Source organism: Brassica napus, chromosome C9 (genome assembly GCF_020379485.1).
Source record: "Brassica napus cultivar Da-Ae chromosome C9, Da-Ae, whole genome shotgun sequence".
NCBI classification, from domain to species: Eukaryota; Viridiplantae; Streptophyta; class Magnoliopsida; order Brassicales; family Brassicaceae; genus Brassica; species Brassica napus.
In genome coordinates this window covers 1,354,381-1,376,456 of record NC_063452.1, presented here as the reverse complement: position 1 = coordinate 1,376,456, position 22,076 = coordinate 1,354,381, and the positions used below count along the sequence as shown (strand labels likewise).

The 22,076-nt window shown below is 40.2% G+C and overlaps 3 protein-coding genes across 3 annotated transcripts; all 3 read left to right on the top strand.

Moving 5' to 3' along the window:
• Positions 1 to 533: 533 nt before the first annotated feature.
• LOC106394334 (probable 2-oxoglutarate-dependent dioxygenase AOP1) lies at positions 534 to 3,978 on the top strand. Its single transcript, XM_048769580.1, has 4 exons — positions 534 to 671; positions 840 to 1,216; positions 1,502 to 2,192; positions 3,502 to 3,978. Exons 2-4 carry the CDS (start codon positions 849 to 851, stop codon positions 3,760 to 3,762), a joined length of 1,320 nt encoding a protein of 439 aa, XP_048625537.1. The 5' UTR covers positions 534 to 671; positions 840 to 848; the 3' UTR covers positions 3,763 to 3,978.
• Positions 3,979 to 12,597: 8,619 nt separating this feature from the next.
• LOC106392283 (probable 2-oxoglutarate-dependent dioxygenase AOP1) lies at positions 12,598 to 14,948 on the top strand. Its single transcript, XM_048769579.1, has 4 exons — positions 12,598 to 12,698; positions 12,830 to 13,205; positions 13,501 to 14,191; positions 14,471 to 14,948. Exons 2-4 carry the CDS (start codon positions 12,838 to 12,840, stop codon positions 14,729 to 14,731), a joined length of 1,320 nt encoding a protein of 439 aa, XP_048625536.1. The 5' UTR covers positions 12,598 to 12,698; positions 12,830 to 12,837; the 3' UTR covers positions 14,732 to 14,948.
• Positions 14,949 to 20,177: 5,229 nt separating this feature from the next.
• On the top strand, positions 20,178 to 21,791 carry LOC106392282 (F-box/kelch-repeat protein OR23). The gene is made up of 2 exons (XM_013833091.3): positions 20,178 to 21,620; positions 21,695 to 21,791. The coding sequence occupies exon 1, from the start codon at positions 20,289 to 20,291 to the stop codon at positions 21,579 to 21,581; it is 1,293 nt and encodes a 430-aa protein (XP_013688545.1). The 5' UTR covers positions 20,178 to 20,288; the 3' UTR covers positions 21,582 to 21,620; positions 21,695 to 21,791.
• Positions 21,792 to 22,076: the final 285 nt, after the last annotated feature.

Below are 22,076 nucleotides of genomic sequence, written 5' to 3'. Positions count from 1 at the left end.
ATAAAAAAACTTCAAATATGTTTTGTAAGAATTGGCTTTATATCAACAATTTAAAATGTCTTTGCAACTTAAAATTTGATTACACAAATAAACTATATTAAATCTGTTGTTATACTTGTTAGGAATTCACAAGAGTTTCTCAATAATGATTGATCTAAGAGTGTGAATGTTAATTTGGAGTGTAAATTTTTGACTTCAAATCTTGAAACAAAACCCCTTTTTTTTCAAAAGAAACACTAAAATGGGTTTCTTCCTCAAAATATCTTCTTATAAAAAACCGAAATTCCATACAATTAATAATTCATAGCCGTTGTTTTTCACATACACTTATCGTTTTCACAAAAGAGGAATGTTAGGTTAGTGATTGAGTTGTTGTTCATCTTATACAACGAAGGCAATTCAGTGTATTGGGACGCTATAAAGGATGAGATATACAATTCACCAACTTTTTAAAAGGTATCTGTTTTTGTGACATACCAACTTTCCTCCCTTTGAATTTTCATATTAAACCCACGTGTGTTTCTCTAAAGGAAAAAAAAAAAACCTGAAAGTAGAATGTTCTATCTATAAATGGGACACTCCATCATTTACTTTCTCAGCACGGAAGCAAAAAAAAAAACCTCAGGAAAAGAAAACTAGCTTGATCTCTTTGAATCAAAAAAACTCCAAAGGTAATTTTTTTTGCTAAAATGTTAAATACTCCAAATGTAGTTTTTCTTATGAATTTTGAATGTTTTCTTTTGTTGTGAATGATTAAAGAGCTACTTAAACAGTTTCTTTCGGGTTAAAATAAAGCTAATTAACATTTTATAAATATATTTTTTGGATTTGCACCAAAGGCGAAAAGAATGGGTGCAGACACTCCTCAACTTCCAGTCATCTATCTCTCGGACCAAACCCTAAAACCAGGAGATGAGAAGTGGGTTGAAGTGAGGAGTGATGTCCGTAAAGCTCTTGAAGACTACGGCGCTTTTGAGGTGTCATATGATAGAGTGTCAGAAGAGCTTAAGAAGTCAGTTTTGGATGCCATGATAGAGCTTTTCGAGTTACCAGTTGAGGCTAAACAGAGAAACGTGTCTCCGAAACCTTACACTGGATATTCAACTCATAATGGTCTCTCTGAGAGTCTAGGGATCCAGGATTCCAATGTTTTGGAGAAAGTTAACGAATTTACTCAACTGCTACGCCCTGATTGTGAGGGTAACAAGACTATGAGGTAACGTCATGTCAAAAAAAAAAAACTCAGTAGAGTAAATTAATTGTTCGTAAATTCCTGTTAATCTTTCATCAAAAATATTTTCGTAACTTTTTGCTAGTTGTTTTTCATAAGTTATGTGACAATTTTCTATAAAAAACCTTGTTTTTATCTTTATTTTTTTTGAAAAATGTCAGTTCACTCATATAGTAATGAACTGAAATTTTGTTTTCAATCTCACGTTTCACGCATTTTTTTTTGTTTCTATTAAAATAGCTATATAAATTTTCTTTGTGTTGAAAACAGCGAAACGATCCAGAAGTTTTCAGAGAAGTTAGCAGAATTGGATGTAATGGTGAGAAGAATGGTCATAGAGAGCTTTGGGATAGAAAAGTACTTTGATGAACACCTCAAGTCAACGAATTACCGTCTGCGACTGATGAAGTATGTAGCACCACCTGATGTTGATGCTAATGTTGCGGTTGGTACTAAAGATTCTGATGATGGTGGTAATACGAATACAACTGCTAACGCTGATGCTGGTGATATTGCTAATGGTATTGCTAAAGTTCATATTGATGACGATGCTAATGCCAAGGGTGACGTTTGCACTGGTGTTGGTACCAATCATAATGGTGATGACGTTAATACTGGTGATTGTGCTAATGTTAAGTCTAATGTCGACGTTGGTACTAATGTTAGTGCTAAATCTAGTGTTGGTGCTGATGTTAACATTGGCACTATTGCTGATGTTAAGGCTAATACTGGTACTCGTACTAGTGCTACTGTTGGCGTTAGTGATAGTGTTAAAGCTAATGGTGGCGCAGATGATGAGGAGAAGAAATTAGGTCTACCTTCTCATACTGATAAAAACCTTTTGACGGTACTTTATCAATATGAGATTGAAGGTTTGGAGGTGTTAACCAAAGATGAAAAGTGGATCAGGTTAAAACCATGTCATAACTCTTTCGTTGTTATGGCCGGAGATTCTCTATATGTAAGTTCTAACTTATTTTATTTTTAAATCGGATGCACCATCCCCTATATATCATTTGAGAAGCATTACAACTTCTGTTTGTAGCCACATGTCATCACTAGGATGATTCTTAGAATCATTAGAGAAATATGTTGGTCCATCTAATTATATAATAAGCTTTTTATTAAACTAACAATAAATTCATCATTAATGTACTTTATTATTTCCTTAAATAAAATTTACGGAATTGCCTAATGTGGCTAAAGTATATATGACAATTAATGATTTTGAATAATAAAGATTTGATAAAAAAAATAGTTTATCTTCTATCATATTTGTTTAATATTTAAACTATTAAATAAATTAAATAACCACAATAACCATATAATAAAAATTTAGATTTTTATGTATATGTTATATTTTGAATTTTTACAAACGGCTATAAATTACTAAAACTGTTAAGAGTCTCACATTCAAATTTTATGATCCATGGTTTAAAAATTTTGTTATGACAAAATACAAATGATTACAAAAATTATATAAGTAAAAAGTTTAATTTAATTAATTATTAAGATTAATATATATATCGTTCTAAATTAAACTATAAACCATATAAAATACAATATTTTAGTTTCAAAATTTACTTTGAACAATTTTTTTGATAAAAGTTTCGAACGATCATTGACAACTTATTTTTTTAAAAAATTATAAATTACTAAAACTATTAATCCCACAATGAAAATTTTGTTATCAGTAATTTAAATTTCTATAAAAGATATAAATGATCGAAAAAACTATATGAGTAGAAATCATCATTTAATAGAAATTAATATTAAAAATATACTAAAATATATTATCTATGTTAGTATCATTTAAATTTAATTACATATCTTATCAAATATATAAAAAATATATTTTGGATTAATAAAATTAATTTATATGTTCGCACCAATTTAATTTTATATTTAATAGTTATTGAACTTTAATTATTTAATATATATTAATTATTTCATAAAATGTAAAAATATTTAATACATAAAATAATTTTATATATAATGTTGATTCCGCGCAAGGCGCAGATCTTAACCTAGTAATATATTAATTGCGATCCTCATAATAATCATAACTTTTTTATGATATATATATTATAACTTTATGATATACACATTCATAACTTTAGGATATAAATATTATATAATTCACCTTTTTATTTTTTCTTATCACTTTCACAAATGCATGTCGACGTTACTAAAGTGTTTATACATTAACATTATGTTTTCTTCTCATCATGAATCTTGGTGTTGGATTTTTTTTTACTTTTTTTTTGCAGGCACTTATGAATGGTAGACTATCTCGTCCGTTTCATAGAGTAAGAGTAACGGAAAGAAAGAAGACAAGGTATTCAATAGCATTGTTCTCGACTCCAAACGGAGATTACATCATCGAACCACCAAAAGAGCTTGTGGACGAGAAGCACCCACGTCTCTTCAAACCATTCACTTACGTTGACTTGATGAGTTTCTATCACACTGAGGCTGGTCGTAGACCTCGTTCTACTCTTCACGCTTATTGTGCCGTCTCTGGAGCATAAATGTGTGCGCTTACTTACGAGAGTTTCAACAATGTTTAAGTAGTTTCATGGTTCAACTAATATCAAGAACTACATGTAGTACTAAATAAGAGTTTTTGGATTAGTTGAGTATATGTGTTTTATTTCGGGAGAAGCAATCAAGTCTCTCTTTTGTATGAAAAATCAATAAAGTGTATGTGTATGAGCATGTTCAATAATGTAATGAATTTGGTTGGATCTGTTGGTTCACAAGATGTCAAGATCGTAAATAGGTTAATTAAATAGGTTAATTTCTTCTTCTTTTTTAAACTAAATTAAATTCATTTTTTTTTCTAAAAAAATACTAGTTTAATTTCAGCAGATGGGAAACGAGTGTGGAACATATAAAAACGGGTGTTTGCGATTTCAAACATTAAACGCTAAATAAGTGAATGATTTACTTTCATGTTATCGTAGCGATAGTGGTTTTGAGTTGACATGTAGATCCCCCTTACCTTAGGAATTTGTTTGTTTGCAAAATGCCAAAATCGTAAATAGTAAATTAGTAATGTTATTTAAAGTTTGACCGGTTTACTTGCAATAGGTGTATGTGTTGTGGTCCAAAAATTAGTGAAACGAATAATTACAATTGTAAATTAGTAATGTTATTTAAAATATAGACATGCATTGTCTCATGAACAAAGTGTTTGAAATAGCGATTTGCAAGTGCCAACACTCTTCTCATGAACAACGTTACAAATTAGGATCGGTCTTGGGCAAAGCCTAACGAAACATTACCTTTAATAAATCACCTTTGGCCCCCCAGCCTTAAAACGCCTCCAAGATCTAGCTTTTCAAATCTCAAGCTTCAAACCCTCATTTGACTTCAAGAACATCACCTCAGGTTATAAACTGTACAAGTTTTAAGAGCTTCTGAAGACATGGTAAGGAAACTTTTCGCTCTACAAACTACAACGCTAGTTACCGGCGAAGAATCATGGCAAGACGTTACTTAAAAGAAGAAAAAGGAAAGACCCAAGCGGTTGAAGAACATGTACCCCACATCAAAAGAATGAAGGCCCCCTATGTAGACAACTCAGCGCTTATCAAGGAAAACGCCCTTACTCTCATAGGTAGGGTGACTAACCCGCAGGAGCAAAGAATCTGGGCAGTCTTACCAGCCTTACCTCGCAAATGGCACATGCAAGGAAGAGTTACTGGGTCAGATCTGGGAAATAGATGTTTTCAGTTCAGATTTATAAGAGAAGAAGATCTACAGAGAGTTCTGGACAACAGACCTTACCAGTTTGCTTACTGGATGGTCATAATACAGAGGTGGGAAACCATAATATCGGCTTCATTTCCTTCACAGATCCCCTTCTGGATTCGCATTAAAGGTCTTCCTTTTCACTTCTGGCTAGAAGACATGATCTGTAATATAGGGAAGGACCTTGGAACGATCCTAGACCACGAACTGACTAAAACAACAACAAGGGTCAAAGTTCTAGTAGATGGACTCAAGCCACTGACTAAAGAAGCCATCATCGAATACGACTCCGGAGAGGAAAGCATCATCTACCTCGAGTATGAGAAGCTTGAAAATCATTGTTCACTCTGCAACTCCTTGTCCCATCTGAAGAAATATTGCACGATGGCTCTCCGGGCTGAACATGAAGGGGAATTCAAACAGAAGGAAAATATGACAGCACAGAGAGTGGGAACCTACTCGGAAGAAGATGGCTCGTACCGTAACAGCAAACATCTGGCACTAGTCCCCCACTGTAGTGAAGATGGATCTTTACCTGATGGAGGGGGAAGGGTTATGAACAGAGTTGAACAGCATAAGAGTGCCTTCCATGAGAGAGTAGACCGCCATGGGAACAGCTTCGGTGCTAGAGCTGCGACCAAGCAAACACGGGTTCCTCCACCAATAAGGACTTTAGAGAAATCAAGGGGAGAATCTCACAACTGGAGAAGCAAAGCTTCAGAAAGAGCTCCTGAACCCCAAGGATATAGCTCTCCGCCCTACACAATGAGAAGAGACATCGTGAGAGAGACTAATTTCCCAAGGAAAAACTCGTTCCCTCAGAAAGGGCTTAGCGAATGGAGAATGAAGCCAGCAACACTTACTTGCTCAGAAAGGGCCCATGTAGGTGTTCCAGGCGTTACATCTTCTCAGGGTCCTCTTTTAGAAGTCACTCAAGAACAAACTCGTCAAGAAACACCAAAGGGTCAAACGGAGGAACAAATTACAGAGGATCTAAATGAAGCAACAAAGCTTTACCTAAGCTGCCCAGATCCCATGGAAGCGGCTGCAAGAAGACACAAGGTACTGGCAGGGGATATTAGAAATCAAACTGAAGAGACTGCTGTAGGCCTTATGAGACTACGTGGAAGCTCTGATGGACATACGATAGAGACTAGTCAGAACTACCGTAATGGTGTGGGCTTATCTAAAGATCAGGTATTACAAGAATTGCAGGAAGTTACAAAACAGTACCTCAGTTGTGCAGATCCGGTTGAAACCGCGGCAAGAAGACAACGAGTACTCGCAGGAGACGCTGAAGGCTTAATGGAAAAGACTGCTGAGTCAATCTTAGCGGCATCAGCAGAACAGAGACGTCCCCTATCTCATTGGGAGCGTGGAGTTCGATCAGAAAGCCCTCCGGGTATTGACTTCGACTTAGCTATGCAACCATCAGACGTAGAAGTCACCCCTCCCCCCCCCCCTCCGGCAATACGAAACATTGACCCAAACGGTATTGAGTCCGTAGTGCTGACAAGGCGATCAAACAAGAGTCCTGAGGATATCTATTCTGGAAGGCTCAAATCAATTGTTGTAAGCCCTGAAGTTCGTATAGAAGAAGGAAATACGATTTCAAAGGAAGTTTTGGAAGTAGCAGATGATGAAGATACGCTACTAAATTTCCAAAACAAAACAAAGAAAAAGAGAGCATATAAATTTAGGATACGCTCACCACGCCTATCTCCAAACATTCTACGAGGAGTAAGCCTTAAGAAAAGGAAGTTTTCGCAAATCCAACACTCACCGATCAACGGAAGAAAGTGCCTCTCTGGAGCTCCATCCAAAAATCATCTGTCATCAGGAGTAACCAGAAGAGGAGATGCTGTGGAGAAGGGGAGTATATTGCTGACAAAGAACCCGGCCATACAATTGATTCCAGCAATGTCGCGAAAAAAGCAGGATAGCAGAGGTTCTCCTTCTAAGCAAAGTGAAGCAAGGCAGAAAAATGGAGAGGCAGGACCATCAAGAAGAGTTAACACCTCCTCGACCAGAAGACCTCCAAATCCCCCAAGGAAGAAGCAGGATTTTCGGCCTCTTCCACCCCCGGCTCCTTAGTCGCTCTGATCTGGAACTGTTGTGGGCTGAGGAACCCCATAACAGTCCAGCGTCTGAAAGAGATCCATGGAAGGAACTCACCAGACATCCTCTTCCTCATGGAGACGAAAAACAACACGGACATGGTCACAGAAACTCTGAAATGGCTCCCAATTGATAACTATCACACTGTTCCCTCACATAGCCCGGGAGGTGGAGGCTTGTTCCTCATCTGGAAAAAGGAAGTTCAACTCACAGTGAGAGCTAGCACAAAGAACTTTATAGATACCATCGTATCAGATAAAGGAAAGACGTACCAAATTACTTTTGTCTACGGGGAACCTGACCATACCAAGAGGCTCTCAATTTGGAATGAACTCTCATCTCTGCAACCAGCCCCTGGAAACCTGTGGCTTCTGACCTGAGACTTCAATGAACTTACTGACAATAGTGAGAAAAAAGGAGGGCCTGAGAGAGCAGAAGGAACTTTCTGCTCATTTAAATCTTTCCTCTCAAACAACGGGCTCTTTGATGTCAAACACTATGGCAATTACCTATCTTGGCGAGGGAAGAGAAGTACTTACGTTGTACAATGCAGACTAGACATGACCATTAGCAACAGTGAGTGGTTTGACACATTCCCGTCATGTAGGTGCCAGTATCTCAAGTACGAAGGTTCAGATCACCGCCCTCTGCTCACCTTCCTAGACACTAGAAGAAAGAAAGGAGCTAAAATCTTCAGATTCGATAGAAGACTCGAGGATAATCCGGAAATAAGAAAACTGGTACAAGAAACATGGAACGCATTTCCCTACCTGAAGGTGGAAGAAAAACTCTCATACTGCAGGAAAGCGATCTGCAGCTGGAGCAGGGCATATCATGAGAATAGTAGGAAAAATCTTGAGACTCTGCGATCTCAACTAGATGATGCAATGACCAGTCACACTCCTGATGATGAACTGATTCACGAGTTAAACATGAGACTCCTTAAGGCCTACAAGGCAGAAGAAGACTATTGGAGGCAACGCAGTATACAACTTTGGTTAACGCTTGGTGACTCTAATACAGGGTATTTTCATGCCTCCACTAAAGCGAGGAAATCGAGAAATAGAATGACAGTTTTAGAGGATGATAATGGAGTACCTTGGTTTGAGGAAGATCAAATTGCAGCAGTCATCTGTAAATACTTTGATCATATCTTCACCTCAGACAGCTTCAATGGGCTACAAACAGTAGAGAAGTCATTGCAACCTTGCGTCACTGCAGAAATGAATGAGGAATTAATAAAAGAGCCAACAATGGAGGAGATCAAAGAAGCAATTTTTTGCTATTCACCCGGATAAAGCTCCAGGTCCTGATGGATTCTCAGCTAGCTTCTTCCAAGCTAATTGGGATGTGGTGGGCCTAGATGTGGTAAAAGAGATCAAGACCTTCTTCGAGATAGAAACCCTCAGACCCTCGCAAAATGTAACACATGTCAGATTGATTCCCAAGATTGTTGGAGCAAAACGAGTCGCCGACTATCGCCCTATAGCGCTATGTAATGTCTATTTCAAGATTATTTCGAAGTTACTGGCACTCAGGCTAAAACCAACGCTACATTCTATCATATCCGAGAATCAATCAGCATTCATTCCAGGCAGGGCAATAGCAGACAATATAGTAATCACTCACGAAGTTCTACAATACCTAAAGACCTCTCAAGCTCAAAAGAGATGCACAATGGCATTTAAGACTGATATGTCTAAGGCATATGACAGAGTATAATGGAGGTTTATTGCACAGGTGCTTCAGAGACTAGGTTTCCACGAAAAATGGGTTAATCTGATTATGCAGTGTGTAACTACGGTGTCATACTCCTATCTGATCAACGACACTATTCAGGGCTCAGTCACACCTAATAGAGGAATTAGACAGGGAGATCCTCTATCTCCCTATCTCTTTATTCTATGTGGCCAAGTTCTATCTGGTCTGTGCCAAAGAGCGGAAAGAGACGGTACCTTGCAAGGTATTCGAGTGGCCAAGGGAAGCCCGAGGGTTAATCATCTGCTTTTTACAGATGATACCATGTTCTTCTATCAATCATCCCCTTCTAGATGTACGAAATTGAAAGACATCCTCTGGGAGTATGAGCAAGCTTCAGGCCAGAAAATAAACAAGGAGAAGTCAGCTATCACCTTTTCCTCCAGAACTTCAGCAGAGATGAGAGAAAATGTTAAGAGTCTAATCGGAATATCCAAAGAAGGGGGAAATGGAAAATATTTGGGTTTACCTGAACACTTTGGAAGACGCAAGAAGGATTTGTTCACGGCCATAGTGGATAGAATTCGACAACGAGCCTCCAGTCTGTCAACGAGATTCCTGTCCAGAGCAGGTAAGCTCACGATGCTGAAGTCGGTTCTGACTACGATACCAACCTTCTCTATGTCATGCTTCGAACTTCCTATACTTTATGCAAGCGTATACAGTCAGTTTTCACTAGATTTTGGTGGGACAATCCAAATGGAAAAAGAAAAATGGCATGGGTTGCTTGGGACAAGTTAACTAAACCTAAAGCAGGTGGAGGTTTAGGAATCAGAAACATCCAGACTTTCAACCAAGCATTGCTAGCTAAACAGGCTTGGCGCCTGCTTACAAATCCAGATAGTCTACTCGCTAGAGTCCTCCTAGGAAAGTATTGTCACTCAAAATCTTTCATTGACATTCAAGTGCCGGCGGTTTGCTCCCATGGATGGAGGAGCATCCTCCATGGAAGAGATCTCCTGAAAGGGAACCTAGGCAGGGTGATTGGAAATGGAGAGACTACTAGGATATGGAAAGATTCATGGATCTCATTGACTACACAGCTCAAACCGTTTGGCCCCCTAAGAGAAGCAGAGTTGGACTTAACAGTCTCAGATCTACTCACGGCAGATATGCAGTGGAATAAAAACAAGATTGAAGCACTCTTACCTCAACTGACAAAGGAAATTCAACTGCTGCAGCCAAGTCTGCTGAAAGCAGAGGACTCCTTCGTATGGCAACCACTAGCATCTGGAATATACACTGCGCGTTCAGGGTATTTCGCAGCATCTATGCAGTTAACTACACAACCAAACTGCTTCGAGCCAGGAGCCTTTAACTGGGTGAAAGATGTCTGGTCCGAAAAGTGTTCACCAAAAATGAAACTCTTTATGTGGTCTGTCATCCAGAGAGCTTTGCCTTTGGGAGAGAACCTGCAACAGAGAGGTATGGCATCAGGAGCCTATTGTAAAAGATGCAATGAACTAGAGACTGCAACGCACACCTTCTTTCATTGCCCCTTTGTGCGGGAGGTTTGGGAGCTCATTCCTCTTAATCGCAAGATCCAACTGGAGATAGGAAAGAGTTTCAAAGATGATGTCGTCGCCCACAAGAGAGTGGTGTGTCTACCCCCAACTGGAGTCACGAGCACAGTGCTCCCTTGGGTATGTTGGATGATCTGGAATGCGAGGAATCAACTGGTTTTTGAGGACAAAATAATTTCACCTAAAGAGACGGCATCGAGAAGTCTACGTTTAGCAAAGGAATGGATCACAGCACAATAACCAACCCAATCGAAATCAAAGGTAGTACCTCAAGGAAAAAGACAACGAAATCAATTGAGGGAAGATCCACTAGCGGTGACTTGCCGATCTGACGCAGCTTGGGATGTACGCTCCAAGAGAGCTGGCTTGGCCTGGATATTTACAGAGGCTACAGGAACAATCATTGGACATGGTACTACAACAAAGGAACTGGTTAACTCTCCTCTAATTGCGGAAGCACTTGCGCTTCGATCATCTCTTCTCTCCGCAGGGAACTTAGGGCTCACAAAGCTCCGATGTTTCTCTGATAACTCAACGCTCATCAGAGCTATTACCAACGACCTGCAGATAAAGGAAATCTTCGGTGTCATCAAAGATATCAAGCAAATTTCCTGTGCTTTCGTCGAGATCACTTTTTCTCACCTTAATCGATCGCTGAATGCCGAAGCCGACTGTTTGGCTAAACAATATCTTTCTTCTTCTTTGTTGCTGGACCCTCCTATTGGCTAAACTTGGGCCTAAGACCTTGATTGCTTTTAATTAATGAAAGCATGTGTTACAAAAAAAAATTCACTTTCCCTTTATTTGTTTATTATTTTGAGTTTTATAAGTAAAGTAGAAAACTAGCAATGGAAATAATGTTTTGACAATTCGGAAATCTCGGTCTTCATTAGCAACACTGGCCAGGCCCAGGCGGTCACAACATTTTCAACATGGACTAATCTTTCTAGCTGCACAAAGTATAGTTAAAATGTTGGGTTCAATTACGCCAAAAAGAAGAAGTAAAAAGTTCTTGGAATTAAATTCATGCAACTTCATTGTTTGACTACATTCTATGATTTGTTTTATCAAAGCTTTAAGCACTCCCTCTGATTACAAACACTACCCACTAAAAGAAAAACTACCCACTAAAAAAACTTATATTTCTATTCGTAACCAACAAAGCATGAAAACGTATACATACACCTGATATATAAAGGAATAACACACACGTATACCAACAAAGCATGAAAACGTAATCAGTTAGTCCATCATCATTAGAGCATCTTTAATAGTTTTAAATTTTTTTTGGTCTGAAAAAAAATAAATAAATTAAAAAACAAACCAATCGCGGATCGCCACGTATCGGTGGGGCCCACAAACAGTGCAAAAGCCCAACCAAGATCGGTCCTTAGACCATGATTAACCCATGGTTCTTAGAGTGGTATTCTTAGCGGAAGTTAAGAAACTGTTTCTTAACTTCCGCTAAAAATCTCATCCTAAGAATCACGGGTTAATCACGCTCTTATTTCATTACTTTTGTGATCGGTTTTTATGGTTTTTGTGGAACCTCCGGGTTAAGAAACCTCCTGATAACCCGGGATTAAAAAGAATGAAAATAATATAAATGCAGGAGATAGAATGAGCTGAGTGACATGAGTCTCTCAAGTGAAACACATAAAAAAACTTCAAATATGTTTTGTAAGAATTGGCTTTATATCAATTATTTAAAATGTCTTTGCAACTTAAAATTTAATTACACAAATAAGCTATATTAAATCTGTTGTTATACTTGTTAGGAATTCACAAGAGTTTCTTAATAATGATTGATCTAAGAGTGTGAATGTTAATTGGGAGTGTAAATATTTGACTTTTTTGAAACAAAATCTTTTTTTTTTCAAAAAAAACACTAAAATGAGTTTCTTCCTCAAAATATCTTGTTATCAAAAACCGAAATTCCATACGATTAATATTCTTAGCCGTTGCTTTTCACATACACTTATCTTTTTCACAAAAGAGAAATGTTAGGTTAGTGATTGAGTTGTTGTTCATCTTATACCACGAAGGCAATTCAGTGTATTGGGACGTTATAAACGAGATATACAATTCACCAACTTTTTAAAAGCTATCTGTTTTTGTGATATACCAACTTTCCTCCCTTTGAATTTTCATATTAAACCCACGTGTGTTTCTCTAAAGGAAAAAAAAAAATAGAATGTTTCTGTCTATAAAATGGACATTCCATCATTTACTTTCTCAGTACGGAAGCAAAAAAAAAAACTAAGGAAAAGAAAACCAGCTTGATCTCTTTGAATCAAAGAAAAACTCCAAAGGTAGTTGTCTTATGAGTTTTGAATGTTTTCTTTTGTTGTGATGATTAAAGAGCTACTTAAACAGTTTCTTTCGGGTTAAAATAAAGCTAATTAACATTTTATAAATATATTTTTTGGATTTGCACCAAAGGCGAAAAGAATGGGTGCAGACACTCCTCAACTTCCAGTCATCTATCTCTCGGACCAAACCCTAAAACCAGGAGGTGAGAAGTGGGTTGAAGTGAGGAGTGATGTCCGTAAAGCTCTTGAAGACTACGGCGCTTTTGAGGTGTCATATGATAGAGTGTCAGAAGAGCTTAAGAAGTCAGTTTTGGATGCCATGATAGAGCTTTTCGAGTTACCAGTTGAGGCTAAACAGAGAAACGTGTCTCCGAAACCTTACACTGGATATTCAACTCATAATGGTCTCTCTGAGAGTCTAGGGATCCAGGATTCCAATGTTTTGGAGAAAGTTAACGAATTTACTCAACTGCTACGCCCTGATTGTGAGGGTAACAAGACTATGAGGTAACGTCATGTCAAAAAAAAAAAACTCAGTAATGCTTCATAGAGTAAATTAATTGTTCGTAAATTCCTGTTAATCTTTCATCAAAAATATTTTCGTAACTTTTTGCTAGTTGTTTTTCATAAGTTATGTGACAATTTTCTATAAAAAACCTTGTTTTTATCTTTATTTTTTTGGAAAAATGTCAGTTCACTCATATAGTAATGAACTGAAATTTTGTTTTCAATCTCACGTTTCACGCATTTTTTTTTGTTTCTATTAAAATAGCTATATAAATTTTCTTTGTGTTGAAAACAGCGAAACGATCCAGAAGTTTTCAGAGAAGTTAGCAGAATTGGATGTAATGGTGAGAAGAATGGTCATAGAGAGCTTTGGGATAGAAAACTACTTTGATGAACACCTCAAGTCAACGAATTACCGTCTGCGACTGATGAAGTATGTAGCACCACCTGATGTTGATGCTAATGTTGCGGTTGGTACTAAAGATTCTGATGATGGTGGTAATACGAATACAACTGCTAACGCTGATGCTGGTGATATTGCTAATGGTATTGCTAAAGTTCATATTGATGACGATGCTAATGCCAAGGGTGACGTTTGCACTGGTGTTGGTACCAATCATAATGGTGATGACGTTAATACTGGTGATTGTGCTAATGTTAAGTCTAATGTCGACGTTGGTACTAATGTTAGTGCTAAATCTAGTGTTGGTGCTGATGTTAACATTGGCACTATTGCTGATGTTAAGGCTAATACTGGTACTCGTACTAGTGCTACTGTTGGCGTTAGTGATAGTGTTAAAGCTAATGGTGGCGCAGATGATGAGGAGAAGAAATTAGGTCTACCTTCTCATACTGATAAAAACCTTTTGACGGTACTTTATCAATATGAGATTGAAGGTTTGGAGGTGTTAACCAAAGATGAAAAGTGGATCAGGTTAAAACCATGTCATAACTCTTTCGTTGTTATGGCTGGAGATTCTCTATATGTAAGTTCTAACTTATTTTATTTTTAAATCGGATGCACCATAATATATTAATTGCGATCCTCATAATAATCATAACTTTTTTATGATATATATATTATAACTTTATGATATACATATTCATAACTTTATGATATAAATATTATATAATTCACCTTCTAATTTTTTCTTATCACTTTCACAAATGCATGTCGACGTTACTCAAGTGTTTATACATTAACATTATGTTTTCTTCTCATCATGAATCTTGGTGTTGGATCTTTTTTTATTTTTTTTTTGCAGGCACTTATGAATGGTAGACTATCTCGTCCGTTTCATAGAGTAAGAGTAACGGAAAGAAAGAAGACAAGGTATTCAATAGCATTGTTCTCGACTCCAAACGGAGATTACATCATCGAACCACCAAAAGAGCTTGTGGACGAGAAGCACCCACGTCTCTTCAAACCATTCACTTACGTTGACTTGATGAGTTTCTATCACACTGAGGCTGGTCGTAGACCTCATTCTACTCTTCACGCTTACTGTGCCGTCTCTGGAGCATAAATGTGTGCGCTTACTTACGAGAGTTTCAACAATGTTTAAGTAGTTTCATGGTTCAACTAATATCAAGAACTGCATGTAGTACTAAAATAAGAGTTTTTGGATTAGTTGAGTATACGTGTTTTATTTCGGGAGAAGCAATCAAGTCTCTCTTTTGTATGAAAAATCAATAAAGTGTATGTGTATGAGCATGTTCAATAATGTAATGAATTTGGTTGGATCTGTTGGTTCACAAGATGTCAAGATCGTAAATTGGTTTTTTTTTTTTGGCCATCTTTTATTAAAGTGCTGCGCCGAAGCCCAAAACACAGAAAAAACATTAAAAGCCCACAAAATGGACATAACAAAACAGAAACAAATAGGCCTAAAGCCCAATCAACCCACAAACGTAAACGCGCGTCAACCAAACATACGTGACCGTCCACGCGTTGAGATTCACCGTCAACGCGACACACGCGTCCGGACACCTCATGAAGCATGAACGCCACGTGCTGAAAAAGCCCAAACGCAGGGACACGTGCCACCCATCCACCACTTCTTTCCTCGTCGCCTGAACGGCACCGCTTTAATTCATCACCGGAGACACGGCCAGAGACCTCGTATCGCCAGAAAACACACCATACGACTACAAGCCTTCAACGCCAAAGATGACCACCAGCAAAGAAAATATCGGCGATTATCGAATCATTCAAGCGTCAATTCCAGAGCCAAATCGGAGAAACTCTATTCTCCACCATTTTCCGATGAAACCCACCTCTAACAACTGTATTAAAGGTATCGGGTTTCATCAGCTTCATCTCTCCGACACACACCGGATCACGTCCAGATCATGCGTATAAAACGCATACCCCTTCAACACCATCGCCTCTTCCAGCGATTGCCTTCCTCAGCTTCACTTCCTTTTTTCACCACCCGATCGTAAATAGGTTAATTAAATAGGTTAATTTCTTCCTCTTTTTTAAACTAAATTAAATTCATTTTTTTTTCTAAAAAGATACTAGTTTATTTTCAGCAGATGGGAAACGAGTGTGGAACATATAAAAACGGGTATTTGCCATTTCAAACATTAAACGCTAAATAAGTGAATGATTTACTTTCATGTTATCGTAGCGATAGTGGTTTTGAGTCGACATGTAGATCCCCCATACCTTAGGAATTTGTTTGTTTGCAAAATGCCAAAATCGTAACTAGTAAATTAGTAATGTTATTTAAAGTTTGACCGGTTTACTTGCAATAGGTGTATGTGTTGTGGTCCAAAAATTAGTGAAACGAATAATTACAATTGTAAATTAGTAATGTTATTTAAAATATAGACATGCATTGTCTCATGAACAAAGTGTTTGAAATAGCGATTTGCAAGTGCCAACACTCTTCTCATGAACAACGTTACAAATTAGGACTGGTCTTGGGCAAAGCCTAACGAAACATTACCTTTAATAAATCACCTTTAGCCCCCCCCCCCCCCCCCCCGCCTTAAAACGCCTCGGTGAGAAAGGACTCTCCCAGGCACATCTTTCAATGCAAGGAAGTAACGTCCCCAAGGTTTAAAGTATTCGACAACGACATATCAGCGCAATACCTTATTTGGAAAGAAACTGTCGGTCTCTTACGGTCTCCTCCTAGGAAGCCCTATTTCTTTTCTAGAAGTAGCGTCCTCCAAGATCTAGCTTTTCAAATCTCAAGCTTCAAACCCTCATTTGACTTCAAGAACATCACCTCAGGTTCTAAACTGTACAAGTTTTAAGAGCTTCTGAAGACGTGGTAAGCAAACTTTTCGCTTTACAAACTACAACGCTAGTTACCGGCGAAGAATCATGGCAAGACGTTACTCAAAAGAAGAAAAAGGAAAGACCCAAGCGGTTGAAGAACATATACCCCACATCAAAAGAATCAAGGCCCCCTATGTAGACAACTCAGCGCTTATCAAGGAAAACACCCTTACTCTCATCATAGGTAGGGTGACTAACCCGCAGGAGCAAAGAATCTGGGCAGTCCTACCAGCCTTACCTCGCAAATGGCACATGCAAGGAAGAGTTACTGGGTCAGATCTGGGAAATGGATGTTTTCAGTTCAGATTTAAAAGAGAAGAAGATCTACACAGAGTTCTGGACAACAGACCTTACCAGTTTGCTTACTGGATGGTCATAATACAGAGGTGGGAACCCATAATATCGGCTTCATTTCCTTCACAGATCCCCTTCTGGATTCGCATTAAAGGTCTTCCTCTTCACTTCTGGCTAGAAGACATGATCTGTAATATAGGGAAGGACCTTGGAACGATCCTAGACCACGAACTAACTAAAACAACAGCAAGCGTCAAAGTTCTAGTAGATGGACTCAAGCCACTGACTAAAGAAGCCATCATCGAATACGACTCCGGAGAGGAAAGCATCATCTACCTGGAGTATGAGAAGCTTGAAAATCATTGTTCACTCTGCAACTCCTTATCCCATCTGAAGAAAGATTGCACGATGGCTCTCCGGGCTGAACATGAAGGGGAATTCAAACAGAAGTAAAATATGACAGCACAGAGAGTGGGAACCTACTCGGAAGAAGATGGCTCGTACCGTAACAGCAAACATCTGGCACTAGTCCCCCACTGTAGTGAAGAGGGATCTTTACCTGATGGAGGGGGAAAGGTTATGAACAGAGTTGAACAGCATAAGAGTGCCTTCCATGAGAGAGTAGACCGCCATGGGAACAGCTTCGGTGCTAGAGCTGCGACCAAGCAAACACGGGTTCCTCCACCAACAAGGACTTTAGAGAAATCAAGGGGAGAATCTCACAACTGGAGAAGCAAAGCTTCAGAAAGAGCTCCTGAACCCCAAGGATATAGCTCTCCGCCCTACACAATGAGAAGAGACATCGTGAGAGAGACTAATTTCCCAAGGAAAAACTCGTTCCCTCAGAAAGGGCTTGGCGAATGGAGAATGAAGCCAGCAACACTTACTTGCTCAGAAAGGGCCCATGTAGGTGTTCCAGGCGCTACATCTTCTTAGGGTCCTCTTTTAGAAGTCACTCAAGAACAAACTCGTCAAGAAACACCAAAGGGTCACACGGAGGAACAAATTACAGAGGATCTAAATGAAGCAACAAGGCTTTACCTAAGCTGCCCAGATCCCACGGAAGCGGCTGCAAGAAGACACAGGGTACTGGCAGGGGATATTAGAAATCAAACTGAAGAGACTGCTACAGGCCTTATGAGACTACGTGGAAGCTCTGATGGACATACGATAGAGACTAGTCAGAACTACCGCAATGGTGTGGGCTTATCTAAAGATCATGTATTACAAGAACTGCAGGAAGTTAAAAACAGTACCTCAGTTGTGCAGATCCGGTTGAAGCCGCGGCAAGAAGACAACGAGTACTCGCAGGAGACGCTGAAGGCTTAATGGAAAAGACTGCTGAGTCAATCTTAGCGGCATCAGCAGAACAGAGACATCCCCTATCTCCTTGGGAGCGTGGAGTTCGATCAGAAAGCCCTCCTGGTATTGACTTCGACTTAGCTATGCAACCATCAGACGTAGAAGTCACCCCTCCTCCCCCCTCCGGCAATACGAAACATTGACCCAAACGGTATTGAGTCTGTAGTGCTGACAAGGCGATCAAACAAGAGTCCTGAGGATATCTATTCTGGAAGGCTCAATTCAATTGTTGTAAGCCCTGAAGTTCGTATAGAAGAAGGAAATACGATTTCAAAGGAAGTTTTGGAAGTAGCAGATGATAAAGATACGCTACTAAATTTCCAAAACAAAACAAAGAAAAAGAGAGCAGATAAATTTAGGATACGCTCACCACGCCTATCTCCAAACATTCTACGAGGAGTAAGCCTTAAGAAAAGGAAGTTTTCGCAAATCCAACACTCACCGATCAACGGAAGAAAGTGCCTCTCTGGAGCTCCATCCAAAAATCATCTGTCATCAGGAGTAACCAGAAGAGGAGATGCTGTGGAGAAGGGGAGTATATTGCTGACAAAGAACCCGGCCATACAATTGATTCCAGCAATGTCGCGAAAAAAGCAGGATAGCAGAGGTTCTCCTTCCAAGCAAAGTGAAGCAAGGCAGAAAAATGGAGAGGCAGGACCATCAAGAAGAGGTAACAACTCCTCGACCAGAAGACCTCCAAATCCCCCTAGGAAGAAGCAGGATTTTCGGCCTCTTCCACCCCCGGCTCCTTAGTCGCTCTGAGCTGGAACTGTTGTGGGCTGGGGAACCCCATAACAGTCCAGCGTCTGAAAGAGATCCATAGAAGGAACTCACCAGGCATCCTCTTCCACATGGAGACGAAAAACAACACGGACATGGTCACAGAAACTCTGAAATGGCTCCCAATTGATAACTATCACGCTGTTCCCCCACATAGCCCGGGAGGTGGAGGCTTGTTCCTCATCTGGAAAAAGGAAGTTCAACTCACAGTGAGAGCTAGCACAAAGAACTTTATAGATACCATCGTATCAGATAAAGGAAAGACGTACCAAATTACTTTTGTCTACGGGGAACCTGACCATACCAAGAGGCTCTCAATTTGGAATGAACTCTCATCTCTGCAACCAGCCCCTGGAAACCCGTGGCTTCTGACCTGAGACTTCAATGAACTTACTGACAATAGTGAGAAAAAAGGAGGGCCTGAGAGAGCAGAAGGAACTTTCTGCTCATTTAGATCTTTCCTCTCAAACAACGGGCTCTTTGATGTCGAACACTATGGCAATTACCTATCTTGGCGAGGGAAGAGAAGTACTTACGTTGTACAATGCAGACTAGACAGGACCATTAGCAACAGTGAGTGGTTTGACACATTCCCGTCATGTAGGTGCCAGTATCTTAAGTACGAAGGTTCAGATCACCGCCCTCTGCTCACCTTCCTAAACACTAGAAGAAAGAAAGGAGCTAAAATCTTCAGATTCAATAGAAGACTCAAGGATAATCCGGAAATAAGGAAACTGGTACAAGAAACATGGAACGCATTTCCCTACCTGGAGGTGGAAGAAAAACTCTCATACTGCAGGAAAGCGATCTGCAGCTGGAGCAGGGCGTATCATGAGAATAGTAGGAAAAATCTTGAGACTCTGCGATCTCAACTAGATGATGCAATGACCAGTCACACTCCTGATGATGAACTGATTCACGAGTTAAACATGAGACTCCTTAAGGCCTACAAGGCAGAAGAAGACTAATAGTGCCTAATAGGACCTATATGTTGATTCAAAATTCACCTTTTCACATCAACGAGGACACGCACTGCCTAAATGTTGATTCAAAATTCACCTTTTCACATATCTATTATGTCACGTTGAAAAATCTGAATTCCCCCCCCCCCCCCCCCCCCCCCCCCCCCCCCCTCAAAAAAGAAGAGAAACCTGAACTAAGCCCAGTTTAGGACCGGTTTAGGCCCACTTAAGGCCCAAGAAGCCTCACCCTGCTCACGATTACTCTTATAAAAATCTTTTTATCAAGCCGTGGAATCAGAATCAGTCCTTTGATCATTTCCATCTTCTCGATGACGACTCTCCCTCACTGATCCATCAAGTCGCCGGAGATCTCTCTCCCCGTCGGCACAAACCATGCCTTTACCAATCTTCTCCTCACGCCTACAGTCCTCCTCCTCCTCCTCCTCATCATCATCATCATCATCATCATCCTCGCGACCTTATCTCCCTCGCCCCAAGCCACGAATCGACCCAACCCTAACCCTAATCCCCGGCCTATCAAACGACGTCGCTCGGCTCATCCTCTCCTTCATCCCTTACCCCCACATCCACCGCCTCAAATCCACCTCCAAATCCTGGTACGCCTTCCTCTCCTCCAAGACCCTAATCTCCCTCCGCCGCCGCGACGACAACCGCCACCGCCTCTCGCACCTCCTCTGCGTCTTCCCCCAGGATCCCTCCATCTCGCCTCCGTTCCTCTTCGATCCGATCACTCTCTCCTGGAGATCCCTCCCCTTGATGCCGTGCAACCCCCACGTGTACGGCCTCTGCAACTTCGTCGCCGTCGGGGTGGGATCGGATCTCTACGTCCTCGGCGGCTCGGCGTTCGATACGAGGTCGTACCCTCTCGATCGGCCTTTGCCGAGTTCGTCAGTTTTCCGCTACAGCTTCGTGAAGATGGCGTGGGAGCGGTTGGCTCCCATGCTGTCTCCACGTGGCAGCTTCGCCTGCGCTGCGATTGGTGGAGATAGGATTGTTGTTGCGGGGGGAGGTTCGCGGCACTCGCTGTTTGGCGCTGCGGGGAGTAGGATGAGTTCGGTTGAGGTGTATGACGTGGAGAGAGATGAGTGGAGGGAGATGGATGAGTTGCCTAGGTTTAGAGCTGGCTGTGTCGGGTTTGTTGTTGGTGGAGAGGAGAGAGAGTTTTGGGTGATGGGTGGATATTGTGGGTCAAGGACTGTTTCCGGAGTTCTACCCGTTGATGAGTACTGTAAAGACGCGGTGGTGATGAATCTCGACGGTGGTGAGATTGAGAAGTGGCGTTTGGTTGGAGATATGTGGGGAGAGGGAGAGAGTCCCAAGCTGGGGAAGATTGTTGCTGTGGAGTCTTCGTTTTACATGTTGGATAGGGAGTGGATTCTTAGGTACGAGATGGGTTCGAACCGTTGGGTGAAGGAGTCGAGCGTGCCGAAGAAAGCTCATTTCGATAAACCGGTTGGGTTCGTTGCGGTGAATGGGGAGTTGCATGTTATGATTCTATTGGATGGGTATAATCTGATGGATACTAGACAGAGGAGCAATGCTGGTTGTTTGATGATTCATGTGTATGATCCGAAGAAGAGGACTTGGAGGTCTGTTGTTGCTAAGCCGCCGTTTAATCACCAGCTTGATTTCAGGACCACGGTTATGTGCACCATCAGATTGTAGCATCACATCATCTGGAAGAATAAATAATTGGTGTTCATGGTGTGAGCTCTGATTCTGAACAGTTCAGTTAGTATTACTGTGTCGTTTGTTTTACCTTTACGTTGTCTGTACAGGTTGAAAAAAAAATGAAGTCGGGGGTATTATGTTATATTGTAAATACAGATATTATTACACTACGGGTTTACTACCAACCAATGAAGGATTTGGTCATTGTCTTCTCTGTCAGTTACCGTCTAGAACATGGAGTGGATGATGATCGTATAAAAGTTTAGGTGAAGAGTTCTTCTTCTTCTATTAGTTAGTTGTCTTCATTTACTATCCAAATCCTGACACTCAGTCATCACAACAGGTTCTGTAATAAAGGTTTTACCATAAAAGAGAAGACAGTTTTCTGCTGCTTCCGTCCATAGGCAAAGGTGGTCATGGAGCAATACAAGACAGTCTCTTACCATTAAATTATTGTCGTAGCATGGTGTGATTGTTTGTGCTACGAAC